The 23,397-nt window shown below is 45.5% G+C and overlaps 1 protein-coding gene across 1 annotated transcript in view; it reads left to right on the top strand.

Moving 5' to 3' along the window:
* Positions 1-23,397, top strand: part of Setbp1 (SET binding protein 1) — a 336,450-nt gene that overhangs the window by 12,328 nt on the left and 300,725 nt on the right. Inside the window, exon 2 of the mRNA XM_075968205.1 lies at positions 9,525-10,156. Within this exon, the coding sequence (XP_075824320.1) occupies positions 9,692-10,156 (465 nt within the window). The 5' untranslated portion in view covers positions 9,525-9,691. The remainder of the gene's footprint in view (positions 1-9,524; positions 10,157-23,397) is intronic.

The following is a 23,397-nucleotide window of genomic DNA, read 5'->3' on the forward strand; positions in this document are numbered from 1 at the left end:
AGAAGACCAGGCAACACTAGCTGATTTGTAACTTGGCTGACACATTCCAGGGGACCAGTCAAGTTTAACAAAAAGTGTGAGCATTTACTAAGGTGATCCCAGGTAATTATGATCTCATTTAATATTTAATCTTCAATTACTTCTCCTAGGAGCCCCTGAGGTAGGATTATTACCCACTTTCCAAACGAGACTTGAATGGCTTAAAAACGCCTTGCTGAATACAGTTGCTAATGGGCAAGAGACTAAGCAGCCCAGTCCTATGACCTCCAGTCCGCTTCTCCCTCTCTTCTTTGCAAGGAGAAGCACGGCCTTTGAACGCATCCTCTTGGACTATGTCTCCTTGTGTTCACCGAGCTCTGAAATGTGTAGAGACCCATTTGAAATACTGTCCTGCATTACAGAGATCCTGATGGTGTGGACAAGATAAACAACATTAAAATACTGAAGCATAGTTTGTCAAGTGCATTGATGGCAAAATGTCCAAGGAACTGAGAGGAAGAATCCCCTTCTATCTGTCTCTCTCTCTTCCACACTCTGTGTTTGTGTGTGTGTGTGTGTGTGTGTGATGTGTGTGTTTACATGTGTAAGTGCATTCAAAGAATAATGTTAAAAGTGGATTCAGCTGGTATTCTGGATGGAGGTGAAACCTGACCCAATTCTTGAGATAACTTACAGCTAAACCTTGTAGAAAAGAAAAAGGCCACCAAAGCCAACAGGACCAGGAGCCTTATATAGAGTAATATACATCAACGGAGCTTGGGAGATGTTGCTAGAAGATGCATTGGGTGGAAAACTCAAACAATGCTTCTTAAAGGAAGTAAAATGTGACCTGGAATGTACCTCACAGATGTGTAGAACACACACACACACACACACACACACACACACACACACACACACACAGCTGCTGGGTAAGAGCTTTGTCCTTTGTTGTAGACCACAGACATACATGCAGCGTCAGCAAACTGGTGTGCGACCATCTTCACTCTTGCTGATTGAGAGCCAGGTATGTGTTGGGTCACTTGATCCATTCTCCAGTGTTTATGGACCATTTATTCCAGGAATTTTGGCAGCAGGAAGGGTTTCAAGAACCATCACTCAGAGTTATAGGCACTCTAAGTCCAAGCATGACTGACTGGCTGTACTTTGACACAGCCTTTCCTTCAACATTCACTGAAGACAGAATTGAGGGCCTCTCTCCATGTATCAGGGGCTGTGGCAGGCACTGGGGTTAGCATGGGATCCAAAAGAGGCAAGGGCGTTACCCTCAAAGTTCTAAGTGTCTACTAGGGAAGATGAGGCAAAACGTAAGAACGGCTCAGCCTTAAGTGATGTAGGAAGTTCCCAGGACATGTTATGTATGGTATGTGTCACAAAAGCACAGAAACAGAGTCCCAACTTCAACAAATCAGAGAAGAGATATTTGATCTCATGTTTGCCTTTAACTCAGGAAGGTCGGAGGAGGGTTCCAGGTGTGTGCAAAGTTGCATGAGAATCTGCTGTGACTTTCACCCAGTGCCCTGAGCAGATACAAAGAAGGACGAGTAGTTAATCCCCTTATTGCCAAAGCTAGGCAATCTTGTTAGCATCTGACAAGAGAGTTCTCTCCCACAGAGAGTCAATGAGTACAGGAGAAGAACATGATGCAAAGGGAAGAACACGATGGGGAAGCACTAGGGAAGGAGAATGGAGGGAAGGATCCTAATCTCAACATTGTAAGAACCTGGAAACCAGGATCATCAGATGGAAAGAAATAACTAAAAGAGTAATGGAGAAAAAAGAGAAAGAAACACTTGTGAGCTGGGCATGATCTGCAAGGCTCTCAGTCTTCCAGAAAAAGCCAGGGGAGACAGACAGAACCACACTACACTAACCAAAACCAAACACCCCAGCAACTAAACTATCAAACATGTCGTGTGCCGAGAAAAAGGGAAATCCCTAGCCAACCTCCATTTTCTCATGGACATTCTGAAGAGTTCTCAGGGAAAGAGTTGCAACCTGAGAATTATATAACCTGCCAGCCTGTGAGGGGTCCCTGGCCTTGTGGCAATGTGGCCAGAAGTCCAAGGACAGCTGCATTTCTGACTGTTTACCTTTAAGGGCTTGTGAGGTGTGTACTTTTGGAAAGTTATTTTAACCTAAGAAGCATAGGGTTGAACTATCAACAAACCCATGCGAACTGTGGCCCAATGGGAAGCTAAGAAAGACAACACATTTTCCTACTGTTGTTCAGACACTGAGGTTGACAGGGGTCCCATGAGGGCTCCTAAGAGACAGAGGGAAGCCCATAAATCATATCTTGTGACTCCAATTGAATATGCCAAGGGCTTTGTCTATTTCTGCCATATTGCAGATTTGGAAAGCAGTAGTCAGCATGGCAATGGCTGGGATGTGAGGATGATCTGGGAGCCAAGCAAACGGGGGAGGTGGATAGACTGGGAAGTCAAGCTCTCGTTTTCATTTTTCTATTTGGTCCAGCAGATGTCTTGAATGTCTGTTCTGGTGCTAGATGCTATGCTGGGCGTTGGGATAGTAAATGTCTCAAAAGCAATGGATACCTGCTCTTAGGAGACTGAGAGAAGCTACCTGCAAATACAGATTAGAAAGCACTCTGGTCAGGGCATTGTATAGGGGAAATCTGAGACACTGGTTTGCAGACCCCAGTGCCTCCAGTACCTAGAAGCTGGGGAAAGCCAAAGCAGCTGCCCTGCCCCCGACCCTGACTCACTATGGTAGCTTGAGATTCCACATCATTCCCACCAGGCTCAGAGCCTAAGGAAGCGTTTCCCAGGCAGCAGCAGCAGCAGCATTTTTCAGACAGGAAACATCTCTGTATCTTGCAGATTTGGAAGGGAGGGAGGAGGTACTGTTTAGGGCTCCCCTGAGTATGAGCAACATCTAGCCATGCGGGTTTTCCCTGGGCACTAGAGAAACACTGCTGTGGGCTCAAACTGTTCAATTTGAAGTGTCCCCGTAGGCCCATGGCTGCGCAAAGCGAAGCTGCGTAAGACCGCGTGTTACATCGTTGTTGAGCGGAGTGTGGGATCGGGCCCTCAGAGTGGCTTGTCTAGCTAGCATTTTACTGCCTTTGAATGCTAGAGCTGGGGTAGAGAGCCTGTGGCCACACTCTGATCTCATTGTACATTGTAAGATCCTCTGTCCTGTCCTTGCTTTACTGCTTCTTAGGACCTGCCGAAGCCTTATTTCCTAAGCCACCTTTATCGTCTCAGTCCCTGCATGGCAGCCCTGCAGGCAGCCTCAGAAGGGTCAGCTTGTGTTGCACTGGAGGCAGGAAACCAAGGACAGAGTGTTCATTGTGTGCTGGCTTCTCTGAGGCAGCCGCCAATTGCAGGAATGTGAACAGGTCAAAATGCTTTCACCTTGCAGGGGCTCCCCCAGCTCTGAGTGTGTGACTGTGCTCACATGCGTGTGTTGGCAGGGGCTTTTCAAGGGGGACTGGCAGTTGTCTCCCAGACCCACCACAAAACTCACACGGGGTGTAGGCTGGCAGGTGTGTGCCGGGGTGACTGAGGAACAGCAGCTTTGTGAGCTGCTGAATCCACAGCTTAGGTTTCTTCGCTCTGGGCTATTGAAAGATTTTCTTGTTTTAGGACATTTTTCTTTGTTTGTTTTCTGTTTTTTTGAGACAGGGTTTCTCTGTGTAATAGCCCTGGCTCTCTAGGAACTCACTTTGTAGACCAGGCTGGCCTTGGACTCAGAGATGCGCCTGCCTCTGCCTCCCCAGTGCTGGGATTAAAGGTGTGCGCCACCACCACCACCACCCAACTTATTTTAGAATTTTTAAAGTGATGGGGTTCATGTGGACACAGGATCTGGATCTTTAGCCCCAGGATAGGCAGAAAGTTTGACAGGGGCTTCCTGGGTAGGTGGAGCTAAGGCTGGAGAAGGAATTTGAATAGCTGTCAGGGGGGAAAGTACTTTCATTCAGAAAGAACTTCTAGAAACCTTCCAAAGGCTCCATTCCAGGATGGAAATGAGGGGAATGTGAGCACTATTCAATTGCAGCTGCTGTTGAATAATAATAATAAAAAACAACTAGAAGACGACACAAGATGGACATTTAGAGGCATTTAGAGGCAATCTGTACAGACAGGTGAAATGTAAGTCAGGCCAGGGAGTAAGGACTATCTCCCAGAGTTTGTAAAATTGTTACTATGGAAATACAGATACTGTAGAACAACCTGGAATGATGGGAAGGCTCAGGGTTCATTGGGCCTGTTAATCTTTCATTCCTTCTTCATGGCACAAACTTTTAGAGAGGACTGCTCGTACGCTGGGGATTGCATGGACCAATGGCAGCAAATGTGAGGCCCGATTCTGTGCAGAGGCCAGCACAGAAAGAACACCGTGGAGACAGGTTTGAACTGAGTGGCCTGTTCAGCTTAGTCACTAATGCAGTCTGGGACTGGACTCTGAATGTGAGGGACCAGGGTGGTGGGTCTGGAATAGAGGTTTGTAGAGCCTGAAACTACTTGAAATGGCTTTATTAGTTTATCTATAGTACGTGTTATGATAAACTTCAGCTGTCCCCCAAAGTCCAGCTGGCCCAGGACCTCAAGAAAGCACAATCAGTTTTCAGCAGGGGTCAGCTATCTGCTTCATTTTAGGTTTCCCAATTCTGCAGTGGTCTGAGGTTTGCACTGCCCCCAAAGAAGCTTAGAAAGAGTCCTTTCCCCTGCGGCCTTCCCATTGCTCCTAAGATGACATCCCCACTCACTGGCGTGTCTGTCACTCGGGGATTTCACGATCCCGCTGTAACCTTTCGTTTGCTGTGCTTCTCACCAGTCCACTTGTTGCCACACCCCAGTGACTCTATTAGCACAATCCTACATGTTCCTGGCTCATGTTACCTTGTGAGTGTGTGTGTGTGTGTGTGTGTGTGTGTGTGTGTGTGTGTGTGAAGGCCTGAGTTGCTATGATCAGTCTTCATAGCCGGATCACTCCTGGGAACTTCGTCCCCACCTCCCAAGGCTGGAATTACAAGCAAGCCACCTTGTATTAGAGTGGGTTCAGATCCTCTTGCTTAAGGGGCAGGCACATTAATCATCACCATCACCCTAGCACCCCATCTCCACAAGGTTTTCCTTTTTTCTTTTCATAGTTGCCCAAGGTCCCAGCAAGAGCCTGTTCTCCTGCATTAGTGCTGTAGCTTTCTTGCATTGGTGCCATAGTTGTCCTGCAGTGGTGCTGTAGCTCTCCTGCATTGGTGCCATAGCTCTCCTGCATTGGTGCTGTAGTTGTCCTGCATTGGTGCTGTAGCTTTCTTGCATTGGTGCCATAGTTGTCCTGCAGTGGTGCTGTAGTTCTCCTGCATTTGTGCTGTAGCTCTCCTGCATTGGTGCTGTAGTTCTCCTGCATTGGTGCTGTAGCTCTCCTGCATTGGTGCTGTAGTTCTCCTGCATTGGTGCTGTAGTTCTCCTGCATTGGTGCTATAGTTCTCCTGCATTTGTGCTGTAGCTCTCCTGCATTGGTGCTGTAGCTCTCCTGCATTGGTGCTGTAGCTCTCCTGCATTGGTGCCGTAGCTCTCTTGCATTGGTACCGTAGCTCTCCTGCTTTGGTGCCATAGCTCTCTTGCATTGGTGCCATAGCTCTCTTGCATTGGTGCCATAGCTCTCTTGCATTGGTGCCATAGCTCTCTTGCATTTGTGCAGTAGTTCTCTTGCATTGGTGAGGTAGTTCTTCTGCACTGGTGCCGTAGCTCTCCTGCATTGGTGCTGTAGCTCTCCTGCATTGGTGCCGTAGCTCTCTTGCATTGGTGCCATAGCTCTCCTGCACTGGTGCTGTAGCTCTCCTGCATTGGTGCTATAGCTCTCCTGCATTGGTGCCGTAGCTCTCTTGCATTGGTACCATAGCTCCCCTGCACTGGTGCTGTAGCTCTCTTGCTTTGGTGCCATAGCTCTCTTGCATTGGTGCAGTAGTTCTCTTGCATTGGTGAGGTAGTTCTTCTGCACTGGTGCCGTAGCTCTCCTGCATTGGTGCTGTAGCTCTCCTGCATTGGTGCCGTAGCTCTCTTACATTGGTGCCATAGCTCTCCTGCACTGGTGCTGTAGCTCTCCTGCTTTGGTGCCATAGCTCTCTTGCATTGGTGCAGTAGTTCTCTTGCATTGGCGAGGTAGTTCTTCTGCACTGGTGCCGTAGCTCTCCTGCATTGGTGCTGTAGCTCTCCTGCATTAGTGCTGTAGCTCTCCTGCACTGGTGCCGTAGCTCTCTTGCATTGGTACCATAGCTCTCCTGCACTGGTGCTGTAGCTCTCCTGCTTTGGTGCCTTAGCTCTCTTGCATTGGTGCCATAGCTCTCTTGCATTGGTGCCATAGCTCTCTTGCATTGGTGAGGTAGTTCTTCTGCACTGGTGCCGTAGCTCTCCTGCACTGGTGCTGTAGCTCTCCTGCATTGGTGCCGTAGCTCTCTTGCATTGGTACCATAGCTCTCCTGCACTGGTGCTGTAGCTCTCCTGCTTTGGTGCCATAGCTCTCTTGCATTGGTGCCATAGCTCTCTTGCATTTGTGCAGTAGTTCTCTTGCATTGGTGAGGTAGTTCTTCTGCACTGGTGCCGTAGCTCTCCTGCATTGGTGCTGTAGCTCTCCTGCATTGGTGCTGTAGCTCTCCTGCATTGGTGCCGTAGCTCTCTTACATTGGTGCCGTAGCTCTCTTGCATTGGTGCCATAGCTCTCTTGCATTGGTGCCATAGCTCTCTTGCATTGGTGCAGTAGTTCTCTTGCATTGGTGAGGTAGTTCTTCTGCACTGGTGCCGTAGCTCTCCTGCATTGGTGCTGTAGCTCTCCTGCACTGGTCTTTTAGCTTTCCTACACTGGTACCATAGCTTTTTTCAGTGTTTTCTTCTTGAGGGAAAGAATATTTTCATTTTATCTTAGGATCTTCAGAGGATTTGGGAAACACTTGTTGTATCAGACTTTCATTTTTATGGGTCTTTACTACTGCATCTAAATAGTTATTGATTCATGCAGTTAAGTATATGAAAATCTGAAGCCAGTCATTTTTACATGGGAGGCACTTTCTTAATAATAGTTATATAGCAACATCATAGCCTATCTGTTCATCCATAGTTTGTGTTTTATCTTCTTTTATCTTATCTCAATGCCTCCCTGGTCTGGTTTGAGGTCCAGGTGGCTTGCTAAGGGCTTCTGAGGAAGTCTTTCCCTTATCTTACAGCCTGTGTTGGCACATTTGCCTGGGGGTACTAGTTCCTGAGGGTTAAAGCATAATGGTGATGACTCCTGCCTCAGGGAGTAAGCCTTGGGCATTGTTGTCCTTACGGGGTGGGAAATGACTTCCAATGTGTTTGGAGCTGGAGTGTAGACTGAGAGAAACCAACTGGACTCTTGCTGCAAGGCATCTTGATACCTTAGGGTTTTACACTGCTCTCTGCCCTGATGAGAAAGGAATCGATAGATGTTGACTCGATAAGACTTTTGCTTGTGGGTTCTGAAATAGGATCATGCTATATACTTCTGGCTGTCCTGTAACTTACTACAAAGGAAGGCTGGCTTTGAATTTGTGTTCTTCCTGCCTCCAAATTCCAGGATCACAGGCATATAGTACCGCAGTTGGCTTAAATGTGGCATTTTATAAAATAAAAGGTTTCAGGAATATAGGCGTATTTGTATACTAGAGATGAAGACGAGAGAGAGAGAGAGAGAGAGAGAGAGAGAGAGAGAGAGAGAGAGAAATGGCAGTGTCATGTGTTTTAACTACAGTCTCCATTATCTTGTTGGCCGTCAGAGTCACAGGTGGTTATTTCGTGGTTTTTGGTAACCTCTGCAAAGGTGCTCCTGATTTTATTAGAGCAATCTTTCTACTTTCAGAGGAAAACTGTACTATTGCTTTTCCCAGACTGAAAATTCTTATAAACATGGCCATCCGCAGGGCCAAGCTATTTCCAGGATCTGAGTGTGTTTCTGGGCTTCTCTGCAAACCTCCATGGCCTGCGTGGAGGCTTCTGACCTAGGCTACTTCTTCTGACTTTCTCACCAGGTACTGGCTGAGAAGATGCTGGTTCCACAGCCAGAAGCCACATACTCAGCTGTCAGGTTCCAGTTCTTGGCGTTCTCAATGTGTCCTTACAAGCCTCATTGGGTACACTTGGGAGGCACATTTGATGACCAGTTCTTTAAACTGATGGACTCAGAGGTGGGAAGAGAAAATGTGTAGAAAAGCTTACTGCTGGCGACAGGGAGTGTGCTCAGTGGGGTAAGAAGACTCGGGAGTAATGGGATCCCAGCTAGAAGACATGGCAGTTTGCTTAGCTGTGTGGCATTGGGCTTTCTCTTACAGATGGACAGCTGGCCTTGCCTTTGGCTTTTGCAATTATGAGTCTGAACTAGGGAAGAATAAAGTAGGCATGGAGGTGAGCCAGAGGGGAGGATAGTTGGCTTGCCCTGGGATCACCTGGGAAACGCCTGATCTTTTTTCTACTGATCTTGGAGGGAAGAGGGCAGAGAAGATGTTCGAGGGATTCCTGACACTTTGGAGACTTGAGAAGTGCTGCTTCTTTCTTGTTTGCTCTTCTGTTCTGGGGACAAAATGACCTTCACCTAAGGAACAAGAAAGGGGAGTGAAAAATGTATAAATGGCTATTTTATATAAGTGATGGAAATGATTAGCTAGCATATGTTTCTGCAGATACAAACATTTAAAAGTCTGCATCGATCCCAGAGTAATTAGTGATTTCCCACTGAACTCTCTTGGTTTTCTTATCAACTTTCAGTACAGCCAAGTTTAAAAGCTAGATTGTCAGGTGTGGTAGCCCACATGGAAAATTCCAGTATTTGGTGGACTGGGTCAAGAATATAGCCACAAACTGGAGTTCAGCCTGAGCTACACAGTGATTTCTAGGCCAGCCTGCACTAGGAAATACGACCTGCTCTCACAGGGTGAAAGACGAAACCCCCAAAGCAAAATGAAACAAACAAGCAGAAACAAAAGCTAGGAAGCTTTGCATAATGGAGATACTGTGTGATTTAAGTAATGACACGTGACAAGGAACAGGCAGGAGGACCAAAGGATGCCCGTCCATTAGGAAGGGGGTGGGGGTAGGGCTTCTCAGGGGCAGCTGAGAGTTTTCTTCATCTTGCATAGTGTTCCTCAGATGGAAGAGGGAAGTAACAGCAGAAGCCGCCACCCGGATACAGTTCCCACAGACGTGCATCAGCACTGAGTTTCCTTTCATTGTGGTTGGTTTTACTGGTGACAGAGTCCTGTCCCGTGTGGCTTCAGTGTGAGAAACCTCTAGTTGTTACTGGCTGAGGATTCACCTCTCTTATCTTTATTAGTGGGCCTGGAGCCATAAAAATTGCTAATAACCCATTATGACGGTGCATGTGAATATGCTTTCCCTGTGCTCTAGTAAGATTCAGTTTGGGTATGAAAACTTCCGGACCGATGCTGTAGGCATGTGGGAAGGACTTTAGAAACTGGGATTGGATATTTTGGGGTGCATTTCTTTCCTACCATAGCCACTTACCGCTCTACCTCTCAATTTTAGATCTGACATCTTCTGAGCACATCACCGCATCTCCGTTCTTGGGACGTTGAACCCAGCAGCTGGACTACTTTGTTCTTGGAATTTTGGGTGTCCTCTCATCTGACCTTTTTCCCACTTCCCTTCGTCCCTTCCCCCTCCCAAGAACTCCAGAAGACTGTAGGATTATCATGGAGTCCAGGGAAATTTTAAGCCACTCCAGGCAAAGAGGGAGCGAGTCGGAATTCCTTCCAGGCTCCTCGTCCAAGTCCCCAGCAGCTCCTGGCTGTTCCGGAGAGCCCTTGAAAGGTATCTCCGTGGGTGGAGAACGCATGGAGCCAGAGGAGGAGGATGAGCTGGGCTCAGGACACGATGTGGATTGCAACTCTAATGCAGACAGTGAAAAATGGGTGGCTGGAGATGGTTTGGAAGAACAGGAATTCTCCATCAAAGAGGCCAACTTCACCGAGGGGAGTTTGAAGCTGAAGATTCAGACTACAAAGCGGGCCAAGAAACCCCCCAAAAACCTGGAGAACTATATATGCCCCCCTGAGATCAAGATCACCATAAAGCAGTCTGGGGACCAGAAGGTGTCCCGTGCTGGGAAAAATAGCAAAGCTATAAAGGAAGAAGAAAGAAACCACTCCAAAAAGAAGGTAGGAAACCATGCCTTGTGGGTTTGGTGTTGTTCCTGTTTCTGCTATTCTCTCAGCAACTTTTAAAGGTCAATTTACTTTTGAATATATTTACTTTTGAATCACCAGCCTCTTTGATGAAATATTTAGGGCCTGTGGCCAAGTCTCTGATATAATCTGTATAATGCTGAGATGATCATTTTATATTTTATACACCTAGGAAGCATAAGCTACCGGGAAATTATAATTTGGGAGTACATCCTGTTTACTTGGTAATAGCCTTCAGGCCAGGTCAGCCAAGTCCTGCAAAAGTTTGAGATACGTTTTGTTTTGTTTCATCTTAACATCTGCATCTGTTCTCTTGGCTGGTCAGTCAGGAGTGTCACAGTCGGCTCTTGGTTTCATTTGTCAGCGCTGTAGGTCTTTCTGAGGTGACCGTTCTGATGAGCCATTTTCATTGTGATAGAGGCTTCTGTAGGGCCCAGAGATAGTCATCCTGAAAGACAGCCATCAGAGGGCAATATGAATGGGGGGGGTAGAACTAGAGAAGGTGAAGGTCTGGGATACCACTGACTGAACGACAGAATCCCAGCCTGAGACATGGTGAAATCTTAAGGCTCTGTGTGAAGTGACTCCTGTCCACTGCCCAACTAGACGTCAAACACAGGCCTGTAGATAAATGTGCTGGATAGTATCCGTTCATTGGGAATGAATGGGTCCATATTTTTATTGAACTATTGTGTGTGTGTGTGTGTGTGTGTGTGTGTAACTATAGTGACCTCCCCTCTGGGGATGAATATGGTTCTCAGCCTGTGATAGAAGAAAACTGACTCAGTCTAGAGAGCTTTTGCCTTCAGGAATCTTTGTGGCCTGGGGAATGGCTCTGATAGAGACTTTTGTTGACAAGGTTTTTGCATCCAGGTGATAGGTATTAATCAGATTCCGTCTTTCATTGATGCGTGCCTGATGTGGTGTAACAGCTTCGAGTGGTCTGACAGTGCCCGGGAGTGGTCCTGTCCGCAGTGGGCTTCCTGGAATCCATTCTATAGCATGAGCCGAAGCCATAGTGCTTCTTGAGGGCAGAGCTGTGCCATCCACTGGCAGGCATTTATACTGGTAGTATGCAGTAAAAGTCAGAGATCTGAGCCTGCAGAAGCTTTTTCCAAGGGCGACCACTCCTCACAGAATCTGCCTCCATTCCAGGAAACCAGGACAGTTGGTCCACCGCTGTGCTAGTGTTTGGGACAGAGAGGAGCAACATTGGCTTCATTCGCCAGAGCATCTGGGTCACACACTCCCCTCCTCCCATTACAACGTTGTAGTGATTAATGAGTTCTCTGTTTTGAAAACAAAGGTTATCTTCATACCTGACAGGAACTTTGGAGTCACTTATACGGTGACATTGTTGCTTCGGAGTTGTGTGTCTTCAGCTTTGAAAATAAGTACTGTTTCCTTTGACTGCTGAGGTGGCCCAGTTCTTTCTGTGCCATTGACCTGCCTGTGTGGAGATGGTGTGGGGTGGGGTTGAGGGGTTGGGGTATCCTGGTTGGTGGTTACTTTCTCTCCATTCCCTCCATGCTGGGATTGGAGTAGCAGCTCACAGTTTGGGTGTTCAAACATGAATTTAGTTCAAACCAAAGTGTGAATGAGGCCAGCCATTCTCATCCAGGAAACAAGGTGTTTTTGTTAGAAAGAAAGATGAAATCCCTTATTTGAACATGTGGCTTGCCTCGTGTGGTAAGCATTTTTATGCCTCACAGTTGGGCATAGTGGAAAAGAAAGGGGGGTGCAGATTCCAATGCACAGTCGTGTTTTATGATGTCATTTCATGACGTCACTGTGATGGGGCGGCTTACAAAATGTTTTAGCTTTTAGAAGCATGTTTAATATTGTGTAGCTGCATCCTAACCATATTTATTCACACGGAAAGTTGTTACTTTCTAGGAATGAACGAATAAAGTTATTAGCATGGGGTTGTAATTCCTTAATGACATCAACATTCCCTTATCTCCATTGAATTAGAATACTAATTCTATTGCCCTCCAAATTTCTGTCATTTTTCAGAGATCAAGCAAAGGTTAAAGTTGAGGGTATGTGTGGAAATCTAGCTTGTCATTTGTGTGGATAAATTCAGTTATGTGTTCTTGCAGAGTTTGCCTTACATAAATCGGAAGTATGTGATGGGTGACCCAGCCAGAGGAAGGATGAAGATAGCGTCATGTGACTAAGAGATTGGTACCTGTTTCTGAGATCTAGTCTTTTGATGAACTTAGTGAAGTTAGCCCTATTTTGAAGATGTGTGCATAAAACCAAGTCCTACTCTACAATCTGCCAAGAGGCCACGTAAACCTGGCCCTTGAGTGGGTGGGGATGTTTTCTTGGGGGCATTTGGATGGATATTCTAACATTGAGCAAGGGTTGGCAACCACAGCCCTGTGGGCCAAATCCAGCCTCCTTCCTGTTTTTCTACAGCCCACATCCAAAAATTGGTTTTTACATTTCTACAAAGATTTTTAAAAATCAAAGAAAGGGAAATATTTTTGAAGTATTCAAACTTCTTTGAAATTCAAATTTCAGTGTCCATAAATAAAGTTTTAATGGCGTGGGGCCAAGTTCACTTGATTAATTTTTGTCTGTGACTGCTTTATTATTGCAATGGCAGAATTGGGCAGCTGTCACCCTGACACTATGGCCTATAGGGCTTAAACTGTTTACTAACTGGGTCTTACACAAAATGTTTCAGGCTGAGGAGAAAGCCCAGTCAGTAAAGAGCTCGTCAGGCATGCATAGCAATCTGCCTTTGGATCCCAGAACCCACATCAAAAAAAAAAAAAAAAGTCTGGGGTTTCCTGGACAGCTAGTCTTTCTAAACTCCAGGTCTACAGAAAGACCCTGTCTCTCAAAAAATAAAGCATAGAGCACCTGCCATCAGTCTCTGAATTCATGCACTCTCACAGTTACTCCTCCTCCGGAAGTGCTTATCAAATTGACTTAGGGGGAAGACAAGTTTCAGGATAGCAAGGGTTTTGTTTCACTTTTAGTTTGTCTTCAGTGACTCAGGAGTCAAGTCTGGGGAGGGTGGCAGAAGTTGATTGGTACCATCTGTTCTTTTCTCTTCAAGCGAAGGGATTAATAGCTTGTTGGGGTGATTGTTGACAGCCTCAGGCAGAGAGAGCTTAGCTTGGGTTCCACTTGAGTCTCCGTTCTAGAGCAAGAAAGCTCCCTGCGAAGATTGTAATGTGCTTGCCCATCACAAACACGTGCTTTACTGTGTGCCTAGTAGTTACATGTGGTGTTCAACTTTGGGGTGATGAGGCGGATACCCAACATTCTGGGTGCTCTCATTCCAAACTTAGGAGTTAACCCTCCAAACCAGAGAACATTTGCGGATGGTCGGGAAACATAGTCACTTCGATGGAAGAACTCCTGGAAAGAGCAGTCCACTGTCTCAAGGCTGATCGACTTCTCTGACAAGTGTCGGAACTTAGCATAGGGGTCTGGATGGCCTTCAGGAGAGAGCTCGTGACTATGGGTTCAATGGAAGTGTGATGGCGGTGTTTGGTGGATGTACATTCTCAGAACATACTTCAGGGCTTTGCAGAGACACGGCAGACAAGTGTCCTGTTTTCTGGTCAGTTCACCAACACTGCTGTATTTTAAAGTTATTTAGGTCAGTAACATAAGAACTTGGGCTTGGTCTGGCTTCTTCTCAGTCCAGCAGAGAAAATGAAGATGAATTTTTAGAGTCAAGATCCAGTTCAAGACACATATAAGGCTAGGAGCTCTGGCACAGACAGATCTGAGGATGCTCTCAGCTTAACACTTAGCAGTGCTGTGTGAAGGCAGGGGATTAGAGACGCTGGTCTAAGTTCAGCCACAAGGAAAAGGGTAGGGCATCCTAGACACTATCACTACTGCCAAGTGGCTCTGCTTATTTGAATCCGCCTTATAACTTTGCTGAAGCCCAGTTTCCTCATCTGGCAAATCTAGATGAAAATGTCTAAATGATGTAACTTGAAAGACTAAAGGGGAAAGGCTAATTTGTTTCAACACATGTCGCCATGAAAGAGTTTGGATTTATTGAGTTGTATCACCTGCTGGCCCTCTATTGACTGAGTTGAGTGGCTTGGAGTCACCTCCTTTGTTGGCCTCTATGACAGACCTTGCCTGTAAATTTTCTTTTTCTTTTTTTTAATTATCACGTTTTCTTTTTTTTTCCTGTTTTTATTGAGCTACACATTTTCTCCAATTCCCTCCCTTCATCCCTTCTCCCCTTCTTATACTACCTGAGCATGTCTGATCTTGCCTGTAAGTATTCATTGAAAGAGAAAGACCTCATGGTCTGCATTGCTTGGAAGGAGCATGAACTGGAATGGGTAGGACAGCCTTTGGAGCTGGTTCTGTTCTTCTCGAAAGCTGCTGTATTTCAGTCCCTAATCAGTTAGGACTACAGGATGGCCACTCTCATACCAGCTAGCCTGGCAAGGTCACCTTTGGATGCCTTTTCTTTATTTCCAAATATGGAAGAGTGTATAAGGTAGCTTCCTCATGGATATCAGTGTTGTTTTCCCATAGGGTTGTTGTTAAATTTCTCTTTGATGAGAATATAACTTCCATTTCATATCTTTTGACATACTCATCTCCCCCTTGCTGGTTAAGTCAGGAGAAATCATTTCTTCTAGTTCCAAGGGCTCCCACCTCATAATCGGGGATCCCCTGTGATGAACACTATGCATAGGATGCCGCCTTGGCCACCTCGCCTTGGCCACCATCATGTGTCTGGGCAGATTCTCTTCTGGGAAGCCATGGCTTATTCATCCTCACACAGTGCCTCCTTTGTGTCAAACACATGAGTTTGGGCAGAGATAAGGATGGCCCGTGCTATGGACGGGAAGGAAGGCTGGCATCAGCTGGAGAGCATCAGCTGGAGAGCAATGAGTGGCTTTTCCTTGACTCTACGTATAACACTAAGCAGAAGGATTTGGATGGGGGAAGAATGCATGTTTGGGGCTTGGGATGTGGTACAGAGAGGGAGAAGGAGCTGTTGGGTAAAGTGAGGGTAAGCGGAGAGGATCTTCTCTAGTGTTCTGTCCCTTTTCTGGGGAAGGTGGAGCAGCATATTTCTTTCCTGGCCCTCTGTGGTAATGGGTGTATTGAATAGGTGAGAAGCGGGTGGCTGGGGACTCCTGGACAGGAGTTAAGACTGAGATTCACCTCACTAGTGCCTTCTAAGATTTGAGATTGTCTAGCCATGGTTCCCCTTTCCAGTCAGGTCACTCTGAACATCAATCTGAGCCCCTCTTCCTGCCCTGACTCAGGTGGCCCTCTGTTGCCATTATTCTGGACAGCGCCTTCCCTTTTCTCTTCCTAGTGGGTCAGTGGTCTGAGCATGGGGATGTAATGTCTCCAACTCCTGGGTGTCTCTGATTCTTCTCTCAGGATAGCTGCACCTGGCCTGCAGGGCAGGTCTTGCCAACATTTCAAAGCGAAAGGCTGAATTTATCATCTTGATTAATTATTTCTGCCTGGATTTGTTTATTTATCCTTTTAAAGTAACACATTCGTATTTATTCATCACCCAGGAAATGTTTAGAGAGGGAAGGTCATTGGGTTATTTCATAACTGAAATAGCACCTGTGGGGTGTATGACCCTCCCCGGAAGCATTGTTTGCCTGGGGCAACAGAGATTATTTCATGGGACCCCAGAACCAGCTCTGCTTCCATTATTAAAACCCCAGTCTCTAAGTCTGTATTCTCATGGAAAATATCCAGAGCCATTCTGCCCATCCAGCCCGGCGTCCCATTTAAGACTGACAGTTATAATATATGTAGATGTTTGACCTCAATCTCGGCAACGAATTTCATCATCAAAGTGTTTCCTCCACCCCTGAGCGCCCTGCCTCCCCCAGTGTAGGAAAGCCCTCAAGTCATAGAGGGCAGGGCGTAGCTGAGCTTTCAAAGCGGTGAGATTTTCCCACCTTATGCTCAAAGAGAATAAGAATATTCTGTTGTTTTAGTTATTAACCACCATGACCCTGGTTTCTTTTTTGACTGTTGCTGTTTGTTTTGTTTTCTGGGTTTGGGACTCTCTACGGGTTTAAATCATCACACTGGCCTACTTCCTCTTGGATTTTCTATTATCTAGCTATTAATTTCTCCTCCTCCTTGGACTTCCCCAAGGACTTTTTAATATTTATTTATTTGGTGATCTCTGGGTCACTCAGGATCAATGTGCTACAAGAATCAGAAAGAAACCAGAATGCTATTGAGGGGAAATGACCACCCTAGACAGTTTTCCCCCAGTGACCAGGTACGTGCTCCAAGGGAGGACTCCACAGTGCAAGAGTCTGTGATAGATCACACTAGCCTAGTCCTTCCTGACTGCATGGACTATGGGGAGCCTGTGATAGAACATGCTAGCCTAGGTCAATGCTAGCCTAGTCCTTCCTGATGGCATAAACTATATGGAGGTCAGGAACCACACAAGACTTCCTTGTTACCACTGTGGGGAGGGGGCTGGTTCCTTGGCCCGGATTCTTGCTTAGATTCTTGTCTTTCATTTCCCTGACGATGCATCAGAGATCTCTCACTGTGGCACAGGCACAATGACCCGCACAGCAGTGGACTCTAAGTGGCTCAGCCTATGCTGTGTATGTCAGCCCCAATACCTACTGATGCACAGCAACGAGGTTTGGGTGGTGGCGGTGGTGAGCTAGCGGGAAGGTTGCTATGGGGTTTATTTAGAGATGTGTTAAAGGTCCTCTGTCTCTGCGCTCATTCAGGTCACAAACCAAGAGTACTGCTGTGTGAAGCGGTGATTCAGAAGGAAAGTTCTGAAGCGTCAGAGGTCGGGCTGGCACAGGCAGCTCCACTGGCAGCAGCCAGGCTGCTGTTCTCGCGAAGTGGGCCCCTTCTTTCCCACAAAACCTCTAGTTTCATTTCCTAGTTCCTTTTTTGTTTTTCTCAAACAAGGTTTTGCTGTGTTGTCCGGGCCTTTATAAGTCATCCTCCTGGCTCCATCCTCCAGTGCTGGGATTACAGGCATGCACCTCTAGGTCTGGCTTGCATTTCTTGCAAAAAAAATTATTTATTTTTTGTTTTAATGCAAAGAGCTACATGTAGAATATTTCAGGACATGCCCACCAACCTTTGTTCACCAACAGGTTATTTTCCCAGGGGGTATTAGGTACTGCTGAAGGCAGCTCTGGCCAGATCGCAGGGCTGTGGCCGCACTCTCATAGCCAAGGCCAGAGACCTAGCTACCAGCTTCCGGCTGCATTGAATAAAGACGTGCACTTACCATGATGCACTAAGCCGTGGACTTCTGCGGTTTTGTTATCCACCTTAAACTATAAACTCAGCGTTTGTACAGGGTCATCTGTTTGGGGGAGTGGCTTCACATTGACCCTCGGAGAGTGACAATGAGCCTGTGGGGCCCCTAGGTGATGAGTGGAGGTTCACACAGTTAGAGCCTCAACACACAGACACCCACATGGACCCTTAGCCAGATGACATCATAACAAGGGTACTAAAGCATTGGGAAGAGAAGCAGCCAGCCCCTAGTACCAAAGGTACACAAGCTGAGACACAGTCCCATCAAAGTGTGTCAAAATACGGTCTGCTAGGGACGTATGCCTTGCAGGAGTCCTGTCTCTTGGGTAGCATTCAGCTACCAGCATTCCAGAAGGTCCCATGAGGGCAAGGACCCCCTGAATGTTTCTCTCTGAAGCTGCAGTTTGTTGCTGCATCATACCACACCCCCACGCCCCCTCTGCCTATGAACCCGGGCTGTACCTCCCTGCCCAGCCAACTTCGCTCAGCTCCCCATTGGCCTGTGACCTCCTCGGGGAACAATGGAGGCCTTTCTTTGCTCTGAAAAGTCCAAGCAGTCCCTACCTTGTGAGGCCACTTGATACTCATCATTGGTATCACTCACAGATTGCTTCGGTGTGTTCCCTAGACCTTGTTTATTGGGTAGTTTTCCTAGATGGTTTTTGTCTCCTGCACAGTGAGGCCTCGGAGGTGCATCCTCTGACCCTTTAGAAGGGTCCTTGTATTTTGACAGTAAAACTATTCCAATTATGAAGAGAAGTGAGTGCAGGATTGCAAGCAGCCTTCATAGCCGGCCAGCTGGTTCGCCTGTTGAGTGTTGGAAATGAGAAACTAGATCTGAAATTGCAGGCTGTTCACCATATCCTGGACCCCTGTGGGGGGTCTAACTTAGAGGAGGGATTTTCCTAGTGGGTCAGGGTGATCCATTCCACTGAACAAGGGAGCTCTTCATGGTTTCCTCCATCTCTGTCCTTAGGGAGACAGGGAGGTAGAAAACACTTTATTTGGGGCTTTGACTCCATCTACCACCTTCTCTGGGATGTCCCAGTGGTGGGCTACTGTCACACTGAGCTTCCAGTGTTACTTGTTTTCTATCTATCTATCTATCTATCTATCTATCTATCTATCTATCTATCTATCTATCTATCTATCTATCTATCTATCTATCCATCCATCCATCCATCCATCCATCCATCCATCCATCCATCCATCCATCTATCTATCTATCTATCTATCTATCTATCTATCTATCTATATCTCTGTATCTTTATATCTGCCAAGGCTCAGAGTCCCACCGGGGATCTGAGAACAAGCAACCAAGCCCGTTGAAGAAGCAGGCTAGAATCAGTACTTGGTCAGTAGGCTTGGCAAAAGAAGCTTTCGGTCAGAAGACTTCATAGACCCACACTCTTGTCACATTTCCGAACAGTGGGTATCACCGGAAGCATGGAGACTCTGAGTTTTTCTTCTGAAGTGTCCCTGAGAGGAACAAAACTCCCCATCGAAATGTTAGTGCGTTATTCGGCTGCTGCTCTAGGGCCCGGAGGAACAGGACTTGCTGCTTCCAGGCAACTCTTGTTTTAGAAGGCTCTTCTGAGCTTTGTACTAACCTTGTCTTCTGTAAAGCCTAACTATTTCCACTTCCTCAAAGTGTTCTTCAGATCTCTCATGCCAAATCACCCTGATTCTGGTGCTAGAAACAGGTTTGTCGCCGTCCTTCTTAAAAGTGTGGAGAACTCACAGGCAGTCTTTCTTTACCAAGGGATGATTTGGCCTGGAGAGCTCCAGGGGATTGCGACCTTGACTGCTATTAGACTCTGGGCCTCTAAACTGAGACCCTGGGGCTGTATCAGCTTCCTGGCAGCTTTACAGTTGTGGATGTACACTGAAATCAAAAATCCTCACAAATGCAATACTGCCTGGTGCCACCTTTGGTTATCTTAGCCCTCATATCTATCTTCAGTGGATTCCATGGGTCAAATTTCAGGTGTTTTATTGTTTTTTAATATCCCTTTTTTCTTCTACACAGTTGATGGCAGAGGTGCAAATCAAGCTAGTGGAACTGTTTGGGAAGTACTAGGAAGTGTAGAAATGCTGCATGGTTGGGCAGGTGTGGCCTTGTGGGAGAAGGTGTGTCACTAGGAGTGGCCTTTGAGGGTTCCAAAGCCCAGGCCAGGCACAGGTCTCTCTCTACTGGTTGACTTTTGATCAGGATGCAAGCTCTCAGCTACCATTCCCAGTGCCATGAGTGCCTGCTTCCTGCCATGATGACCATAGACTAACCCTCTAAAACTGCAAGTAGACCTGTGTTTAAGTGCTTTTTTTTTTTAAATAAGAGTTCCTTTGGTCATAGTATCTCCATACAACAATAGAACAGCTACTAAGACAGAAGGTAGGTCAAAAGATGACATAATCACTATTAAGATTCTAATAGACATAAGGCATTTTGACCAAAAAAGTTCTGAGATCTATTTGCAAAGCTGCTTATTCCTGGGGTGGTGCTATTTGGCATGGTTGCAGTCTGGTTTTGTAGATCTTGTAAATCAAAGGGGACATTAGCAGAATTATCAGAAATGTACACACAGTATTTTGTTTGCAGCTAGGAAGGGCATGGGAGTCCTTTAATCTGATTACAGCTGGGGAGGCAGTGGTTCATACTGAGGGTATAATTGGGGCCTTTAAAACCTGGATATTTGTCTTCAAAAGCCTAGTTTATGAATTTGTGATTATAAATTATTTTAATCTTTAGTTGTATTTTTCTGTTATGTGTTTAAGACTATGTAGATGACCAGAAATGAACTCTTTTCTCTCCCTGGTAAGTTTAGTTGAGGCTGTTGTCCTCCTATTTCCTATTTGTAAATTTTCTGTGTCTCCATGACCTCCCTAATCAGGAGGATGTGGCCACTCAGAGTTGCTGGACCTTTGGGAGATGCCTTAAAGTCCCCTGATCTTGTTGACTTCGAGGGGCAAGAGCTAAACTGTTTTTAATGTCTGTTCTGGGGAGAGGTACAGGCAGAGTTTTCCTGTCCCCACCCCCTGTTTCCAAATAACTGGCACTGAGTCTTAATATTAATTATAAATGCTTGGTTGATAGCTCAGGCTTATTACTAGCTAACTCTTACATTTAAATTAACCCATATATTTTTATCTATGCTTTGCCAAGTGGCTTGGTACCTATTCTCAGTATGGCATGCCCATCTTGCTCTCTCTGCATCTGCAGGCGACTCTCCTGACTTGCCCTTCTTTATCCCAGCATCCTTAGTTTTGTTTGTCCTGCCTAACTTTATCCTGCCTTGCTACAGGCCAATCAGCTTCTTTATTAGCCAATGAGAGCAATACATATTCACAGAGTACAGAAGTGTTATTCCATAGCAGGGATGTGTCCTTTATATATAGTAGGCTTACCTAGATTTTGAATGTTACTGCTTTTTGGTCTTTTATCTCCTGTAATCTCCAGCTTGGAAAGGAAATTTAAGAGAGATGTTTGATAAATATGTGTATCTCTCCTTTTACATGTATTACAACCTTAGTGAAATCTTCTATTTAATAATTGTATATGAATACTAGTCTTGGAAAATAAATTCATAGCAATTGGCCTTAGAAGGATTTACAATGTTTATCACCCAGAGGCATCTCAACCAACTCAAAGTATTTTTATGTTCTATTTCTTCAGCCATTTATTACACACATGAAATAAAATAGTTTTTGAAAACCTGTTTTAGAAAAAGTCATTATCTCTGTATCCAGTGTTAAATTTTATAACCTAATGAAACTTTATCTTAGGATCCTCAGTGAATGTTGTTTTATATAAACAAGTATCATTTTAAGGTTTTTATGAAGCATTTAACACACCCACGCATATATTTTCGTAAGCTTTTAGAAGATTACCTTAGTTTACAAGTATGTACTTACAAGGCCTTTTAAATAACCGCATTCATGCATACGCACACACACACATTTTAAAGTTATATTAAGGAATAAACAAATTAAGGTAAAAATAGCTTGCAAAACATGAAACATGAATGAAAAATCTAAGCAGTCGCAGGTTTGCTACGCAGTTATTTTGGGGAAGTTTAGGGACAGAGTGAGCTTTGTTTCCCGTTGTCATAAAATGGCTTAGAAACAATCACAAGAAACATAAATACACAGGACACAGTTAAGCCAGTAAGGGACCATTTCCCAGCTTTACCCTTGCAGGGAACAGGGTCAGTTCTTGAGGGATCTTTACTTCTGCCTTTTGTTTGTCTTAGGGATCTTTACTCCTTTAAGGTGGTTGTGTCCTGGAGGACATTCCTTGGGTCTTTGTTAACACTGAGAAGGAAGTGTTCTACAGCTAAGTCTGAGGAGCCTGATGTTCCCGTATTATTGAAAGTTCTTGGGTAGGTAGCAAGTTTCACGAAGTGGGTCAGTAAATGACTCGGGAAATAAAAGGGAAAGCTGAGCAATAGGCCTGGCCAGAGAAGAAATGTCAGCTCTTCGGGAAGGTAACCGGAAGCAAGGGTCTCTTGCATAGTACAGAAAGTGAGTTTGGGTTTTGGAAGTCTACAAGAAAAATAAATCAATTTATGAGACTTATTTTGGTTGTGCCCATGAGTGCTAGTTACCCAGTGACTTATCAGTGGTCACTAGAGACGTTTTCCAGCTACTTCTTTTTACTGCTGTACGTCTCTGATGAAAAAGGAACATGGTCCCTGAGGTAGTGCTATAGACTTAGCAGCCAATACATGAAACAAACTTTACCCCTACTGTGCCTTCTAGAGCTTGGCTTTCTCCCTTTGTTTTCTTTGCACAACATCCAGTTCTGGTATAGCACCATTGAGGCCTCGACACAGAGTTTTTTAGCCCATTTTCCTTGGTTCCTATAAAACAGTCCTACATGGAGGATGGTATTAAAGTTTAAGATTTTCATCTACTGGCTGGCTTCTCCCTTAAGCAGCTTGTATTGAGACATGACAATACTACAGTAAAATATTAGCCTGCTTCCTTAGGTTCTCAGTATAGAAGTTACGTTGTCTCTGAAGAATACATTGTGTGTGTGGAGGGGGCGTTCAAGCAAATGGAAGACGAATTTTCCGTGACGATCCATCCCAAGGAGAGAGGAAGAGAAGCAATAGAGCCTCTGGAGTGGAAAAGGGAATCTCTTCTGCATACCTAAGGCCCTCAAAGTGAGCAGGCTGTTTGAGCACCCTCCTTCCCCTCTTCAGATTCTATTTCTAAGTGTCCTTGACGATGGCCCTGGGCATTGTCACAAAAGAATTAAAAACACTGGTTTGTACTCCAAGGCACTTGGGCTTACTCCTCCCTCAGCTGGAATTGAAACAACTGCCTCGCTTTGCCTCTCTCTTCAAGGATTAAATCCTGTAATACTGGGTGCAAGCCCCTGCCAGTAATCTCTCTAAAGGAGTCCTTTATCTCAGTGGAATAAGGTATCACAAGAAGCTGTAAAAACAAATAATCCAATAAGAAGAGAAACAAAACCAAACAGAATACAATGCTGTCAGTTTTGCCTAAGAGATGATTGCTTTGGGTCCCTTCCTTTTAAAGTTGCTATTCCGGGTAAAAAGTACAAGAGGGTGGGATTTCTGCCTGACCCCCACCCCCATTCTCAAGGGAACATTTTAAGACTTGAGGAACTCCATATATTTTTATACCCTTGGAGATAGGGGTGTCTGAAGCAAATCAATAAGGAAGAGTTGAAAACAAGGATGATGAAGTAGAAAAGGAGTGGATCACAGTGGTAGAAAATGTGGACTTGGGGTAATTTTCCTAAGGTTTAGGCGTTATTTTCTTTCCTTTTTCCACATACATCAGTAAGGTCCATCAGTAGGAATCTGGAGCATCTGGGCTCATAAGTTGCCTACGAATCAGCAGTAACATACTCCTCAATTCCAGAGTTACTTTGGTTGTGGAGAACTAGCCTCCAAAACTTT

The sequence above is a fragment of the Microtus pennsylvanicus genome, chromosome 4 (genome assembly GCF_037038515.1).
Source record: "Microtus pennsylvanicus isolate mMicPen1 chromosome 4, mMicPen1.hap1, whole genome shotgun sequence".
NCBI lineage: Eukaryota > Metazoa > Chordata > Mammalia > Rodentia > Cricetidae > Microtus > Microtus pennsylvanicus.